The 6,492-nt window shown below is 52.2% G+C and overlaps 1 protein-coding gene across 2 annotated transcripts; it reads right to left on the reverse strand.

Moving 5' to 3' along the window:
- On the reverse strand, nucleotides 1-6,220 carry PARS2 (prolyl-tRNA synthetase 2, mitochondrial). 2 transcript variants are annotated; one of them, XM_069477984.1, is made up of 2 exons: nucleotides 6,189-6,220; nucleotides 1-2,223 (listed from the first exon to the last, which is right to left on the reverse strand). In XM_069477984.1, exon 2 carries the CDS (start codon nucleotides 2,192-2,194, stop codon nucleotides 767-769), a length of 1,428 nt encoding a protein of 475 aa, XP_069334085.1. In that variant the 5' UTR covers nucleotides 2,195-2,223; nucleotides 6,189-6,220; the 3' UTR covers nucleotides 1-766. The 2 variants fall into 2 exon arrangements, with proteins under 2 accessions (XP_069334085.1, XP_069334086.1); XM_069477985.1 differs by lacking the exon at nucleotides 6,189-6,220 and adding an exon at nucleotides 5,793-5,809.
- Nucleotides 6,221-6,492: the final 272 nt, after the last annotated feature.

A 6,492-nucleotide genomic window follows, 5' to 3' on the forward strand; every position in this document is an offset into this window, starting at 1 on the left:
TAAACTTTATTCAGTCAATAGAACATGATCTCAGTGCTTAAGCCACCTCAATAGGGCCAGGTCTCTGGAGGTAGTTTTGGGCCATCAGCTAATTACACTGATTTTCCGGGAAACTTAGACTCTGGAGGGTCAGAGGAACCAGATCTGCCTGTCATGAACCTCTCATGGAACCATGCAGTGACACCTACACGGACTTTACAGACCGAGTTCCATTTTCTCATATCACAGATGGGGAAACTGAGGTCCCAGCAGGGGAAGGGAAGTGTCCAAGTCACCAGTGAGTTGGTGGCAGTCAGATCTCCTGATTTTTTCCCCCACGCTCTCAGCCCAGCTGCTCAGTGGAGCAGGGCTGGTGGGCTTGTTCTCCGGACCAAATGCAGCAAGAGGCCCACGGTCAGACTGTCGGGAGTTTCCCAGCCTACGCGTGGGAGACTCAGCTGAGAGAAGGGAAGCGATCACCCAAGGGCCAAGACCAGAACTTGGCACTCTTTCTTGTCTCTCAGTCTCCTAACAGAAGCTTCCACAAAGGAATGCAGAAGGAATGGTATATGGTGGCATGATCATCCAGGGAAAGGTATCAAGTTGATGACTTTAAATATAAATCGTTTGAACAAATGACTGGGTAAGAGTTGGTTCCTCCAACATGGTCGCACCTCCCATGAGCGGCCCGTTTCTGGAGAGAGCCGCCCGGGAAAGGAGTGAAGGAAAGTGCGTGTTAGAATGATAGCAAGGCTGTGAGAGGGGGCGCGAGTGGCCTGGGGGGTATTTAGACAGTCTGCACTTGGGTCAGTAACTCCACGACTCCTTCTTTTGTGAGGAAGACCACCTCCCCAGTGTTCTGACACCAAACCTCCAAATGTGCAGGGTCTTCCAAGGCCCTCTTGCCAGCGATGATCACGAAGGGGTAGCCAAACTTGTTGGCGTCTTTCAGTCTGTTTCCGATGGTCAGATGGGTCCTGTCGTCCAGCAGCACCTCCCCACAAAGCTGAGGCACCGCCTCTGTGATGTGGTCGTACAGGTGCCCTGTGAGCTCAGCAGCCGCCTCCTCCTTGCTGCCCTTCTTAGGGGGGATGAGGCAGACTTGGTAGGGGGCCAAGAGGCAGGGCCAGCGGATGCAGTCTTCTGTAGAGAGGACTTCAATGGCAGCAGCCAAGATCCGTGTCACACCCAGGCCATAGCACCCCATTTCAGCCAGGGATGGTTTGCCCTGGATGCTGGTGAACTGGGCGTTGAAAATGGAAGAGTACTTGGTACCCAGGTAAAACGTGTGCCCCACCTCGATGCCTTTGGTTTCAGTCAGCGGGCCCTGGCAAGCAGGGCAGTTTCTTTGTGACAAGTCTAGTGTCTCTATGTTGGCTGAGAAGCTGCAGCTGGGACAGATGGCAAGCCGGTCCTCTCCAACATCCACTGGGAGCTGGAACTCGTGAGACATCGTGCCCCCGATGCTGCCCACGTCTGCCTGGACCTTGATAAATCGCAGCCCCAGCCTGTCAAACAGGTTGCAGTAGGCGTCGCACACCAGGCTGTAGGTCTGCCGGGCGGCCTCTGGGGAGGAGTCGAAGGTGTACATGTCCTTCATGTAAAACTCTCGGCCACGGAGAAGACCGAAGCGGGGCCTGGGCTCATCCCGAAACTTCCTTGTCACTTGGTACAGCAGGAACGGAAGCTGCTTGTAGGAGAGTGTCTTCTGGGAGGCGACCAGGGCTGTAATAACTTCCTCGTGAGTTGGTCCTAAGCAGTATTCCTTGCCATGTCTGTCTGTAAGTCTTAGCAGCTCTTTGCCCATCAAGTCCCAGCGGTTGGTGGCTCGCCAGAGCTCTGCCGGGCTGAGGCTGGGCATGTTGACTTTCTGCCCCCCAATGGCCTGCATCTCCTGGTCTATCACCCGCACGAGCTTCTCCATGGCACGGACGGTGTAAGGCAGGAGGTGGTAACAGCCAGGGCTCGCGGGGTGGATCAGGCCCACCTGCAGCATCAGCCGCTGGCTCTTGCAGGTCAGGTCGCTAGCTTTGCCCTCCAGGGAGAGCACCTGGTCTTCCCGAAGGTTCTGTGGCTGGAAAACACGGGACAGCACCAAGCGCTGCCTTCTCCCTGGGGCACAGTGGTGAAGCCTTCGAGGGACATACCCGGAGAGTTGGCAGCTGCAAGTGGCCAGGGTGGGCAACGCTCTGCATCTGGTCAGCAGCCCTTTCATGATACCCTGGCACAGGGAAGCACTCGCACCTGGAGAAAAAAGCGTTGTGCGGCAATGAGCGTGAACTGTGTGCCGACACGATGAGTAGCCAGCACAATCTCCAACGAACTTCTAAGACAGTCACTGATTCTGCAGATACAAATCTTTCCATTTGTAATATCCTAGCAGATCAAAGCACTACTTCTTTTACCTCTTACTTCTGTTTTAAAGAAATCAATATTTTCCTGATTATAAAAACATAACAGCATACCGAGGAGATCACTACACCACCGTGTAGGGATCGCACAGGCTCTGGACTCAGGCAGCCTGGGTTCCAGCGGGGCTTCCGACTGGCTGCACCCTGTGTAGCCAGGGACATGGGCTTTAACCCCTCAGTGCTCGGTTTCTTCATCATACGATGGTAATAACAGGACCTACCATGTAGGTTTATTTGGGAATTTAGAAGAGTAATGAAAAGTTCTTAGAACAGTAGCTGGCACATACCATGAGCTCAAAAAGAAAATCAACTATAATCACTCAGCCCAAATGCTGCTGACATCATGCTTCCATCCCCCATGTCTTTTGCAAGCCCTGTCCTTTGCACACCAGTCCTGAGGACCTCGAGTCAGCACCTCTACTCCGTATGTGTCTCATCTCCTGAGCGTCACACCTACACACTCATTAGCCTCCTGGAGCGCACACCATACAGTACTTCAACTCCACCCTCCGGACTGAACTCAGCATCCTCCCCCAAACCCACTCCCCCCGAGCACTGCCTGCCATTCTGAATGGCCCAGAAGCTGCCCTCTGCCCAAACCAGAAACCTGGGTTCATCTACTTCGCCCTCTCTATGCCCCACAGTCACCAGCCTTCTTGGCCCTGTCATTCCCACCTCTTCACTTGCTGTCCAATCTGTCCCTCTTCTCTCCACAGCCTCCGCCCAGGTCCGGGCCACCATCCCCTCTCATCTGGGCTATTGCAACAGCCTCCTCACCGGTCTCCCATTTCCATTCCTGTCCTCCATCAGTCCCTTCTCCATGCTGCAGCCACAGCGGAGCCTTCCAGTGCAGACGGTAAGAGCTTTTCTTGCTTAAAACAGCCTCCTGCCACACTTAGAATAAGGTCTAAGTTTCTAACCTGCAGGGTGTGCACAGCTGGCCCCTAAGGCCTGTCTCACCACCACCCTCTCCCGGATCCAGCTGTGCCATGCTGGGTCTTAAACACACTGTCCCCTCTGCATAAAACATCTCTCTCCCCTTTGTGTACAAACATCTGTCCATCCTTTGAGCCTCAGGGTTACTATCCTGTCCTCTAGGAAGACTCCCTTGTCCCACTCCCAAACCCCCAAAAGACTGGCTTCTCCTGCACAGCCCACTCATCCCCTGTCAGACACCAGTCCCTGTGGGGTTACTGCTCGTTTGGTGCCTGTCTTCCCCCAGACACTCGGCTCTTAGCTTGCTCACCACCGTATCCGCACACATGGCAGGGGCTCACTAGACACTGCCCACAGGCAAGCACGTTTCTCTGTGACTTTACAAAATAGTCACACGTTTCTAATGGCAGTACAACATCCCATTGTTTGACTACATAAAAAATGATTCTCCTACCACCAGCATTGTCAGTTTTTTCTCTTATACATAACCTATGATTAACAGAATCCTTTTTTTTTTTTTTTGGTATATATTTGGGAGAGACTCTCAGAAATGGAATTATTGAGTCAAAGGATATAAACTCTTTTAAGGTTCTTGACTCACGTTGCCAATTTCAGAGAGCACCTCTACTTTTCAGCAGTCTATAGAGCAGAGCTCCCTGACAGTATGCTGAGAGTGGGTTACTGATCCCTCTCAGCTCCGGGGAGCTGGGATCCCCCAGCCGGTTACCTCCAGCCTCAGGTCCTCCAGCTGGTCCCCTCCAGCCTCGAGGAGCCTCATCCATGTCCCCTGTGCACTGTACAAACACTGAAGGGTTGGGAGGCACTGCCACAGAGCCCTAGTGTGGCTTCATGGAGGCAAGGCACATGTGGATTCACCCCTGGCTGCGTCACTTACTTGTGGTTTGACCTTAGGCCACAGCCCAAGCCAGAAACTCCTTCACCCTGGACTCCTCCTGAAGGAAATGAGTCTGTCTCCAAGATTTCTCTCAACTCCACTCACAACTTTCTGGCCCTTACTCTCAATCTTGGGTTAGCCCTTCAGTACCACTTGCTACATTACAGTAGCCCAGTGGTTCTGAAATTTAATAGAGCATCAGAATCACTGGGGGCCTTGTTAAAGCTCTGATTGCAGGGCCCCAGCCCCAGAGTTTCTGAATCAGTAAGCCTGGGTGTGGGCAGAGAACTTGTATTTCTAACAAGTTCCCAGGTGCCGGTGATGCTGCTGGTCCAGGGATCACACTGGGAAAACCCCAGAGGCCAGAGCCTAGCTATGCACCTGCGCTGACTTAGCTCCTAAACACCATGAGGGCAATAGCTACGACTGTTTTGTTCCAAGTTGTATCTGCAGCATCAGCACAGCGCCTGACACAGTGGACACCCAATATATGTTCTATCAATGAATGAACTGAATGATTCTTAACTCTTGGCAGTCCAGTCTCCATATTACAGCTAAAATGATAGCTGACCCAATCACCCCCGTGCTTACAATCCATTAACAGCTGGCTCCCCATCATAATTTTCTCAGAATGGCACCAAAGCTCTTCATATTTTGACCCCAACACACCTTTTGCAGCTTCTTATCCTACCACACCCCTGATATGCCCCAAACTGCTCATGATTCCTCGAACAGGCTAACCTCTCCCAAGCCCCAGCAACTCTAACTCATCATTCAAGGCTCACTTATTCCAGAAAGGTTTCTCCAACCCCTCCTAAGAAAGTAAGTCACCTCCTTCTACCAAAAATGTTTTTGATAAAGTGTTGTGTGCCAGACACTGGGAGTGAATGATGTTTCATGTCCTATTCCTCCAATAAACCGAGTTCGTGAGGTTTTCTACATTTTTAGATTTCAAGGTCTAGCATAATGCCTAATATTTAGACTATTATTGTTTGTTGACAAAATACATTAATAAAGAGCAAAGTAATGGATGCAATGATATAATTATCTGGATAATTTAAATAAGAGCTTTAAGCCCTCCCCACCAACGTGTGCCTCTGTCCTCAGACCCCTCAGCTTACAAAAGAATTAAAATTATCTCAAATTTTCAAAGTTATCCACAGACAATACCTTGAAAGCAATACAGTAACTAACATGTGCAGCATTTCAGACTCTGGTAAAGAGCTTCTGAGTCATTCACTCACTCAGCAGACGTTTTGAGTACCCACTCTGTGGGGACGCTGTCAGCCCTTCCAGCCCAGGCCTTTTTGATTATTTGACTCATAATTGCCCTCAAATCCAATCAGGAAAACCGTACATAAAGCGTTTACAACAGTATCTGGTACACAGTAAGTGCCATTAAGTGTATATCATTATTATTATGCTCAACTCATAGATTAGGGAGTCACCTGTGTCAAGTGACCCAGCAAATGAGCGCAGGGTCACACCTGGAAGGCAGGGCCTCCGTCTCCAAATCCCACTTAGTTTCCACCACGGACCGTGCTGTATAAAACAGCAATGGAGCCCCAGACCTAGTTCTGAGAACTGGCTCGGCCTTCACTCGCTGGGTGACCCTGGTCCAATCACTCCGCTCTCGGGGCCTCCGTTTTCCCGTACGTAAAAAGGGAAGGCTGGCTCGGCCACCAGGCCATCCCGAGGGCCTTTCCAGGGCTGGCCCTTCTAGGAACACGTGCCTCACGCCGACCCAAAGTAGACTAGGAAGTTCCGCCCTCCTTTTACGGCGCAAACTGAGACTAGGAGACGGGCACTATCCAATAGTTTGTGACCGTGAGCCCGCCCCAATTCACGGACAGGACGCACGTGGGAAAACGGGCACCAGGGTCCTAGGTCTCCGCGCCCAGACCGGGTTGTCGCTTCACTGCACCACCCCCGCCCGTCCCTCAGGGCTGCTGTCACCCCACGCTCACCAACTGCTGTCCCAGCAAACGCCACCCCAAGACCGCCGCGCTGGGGCAGCGCGCCTGCGCCAAGCCCCGCCTCCTGTCTTCCTCGCCAATCGCAAAGCCGCGCTCCCGGGGGCGGGGCGGGTGCTCGGGCCCCACCCGACTCTAGGAGAGCCGGAGAGGTTTCCCGGAAGTTTAGCCCAAGAGCGAGAACCCGGCTTCCCTCAAGATCATAGATTGGCCTGGGCAGAAATGAGTAAATCACCATTCCGGAAGTGCTCTCTAGGAATTAGGGAGGTGTAACTCTATGGCCAAAAAAACCGATCTC

This window comes from Eulemur rufifrons, chromosome 8 (genome assembly GCF_041146395.1).
Source record: "Eulemur rufifrons isolate Redbay chromosome 8, OSU_ERuf_1, whole genome shotgun sequence".
NCBI lineage: Eukaryota > Metazoa > Chordata > Mammalia > Primates > Lemuridae > Eulemur > Eulemur rufifrons.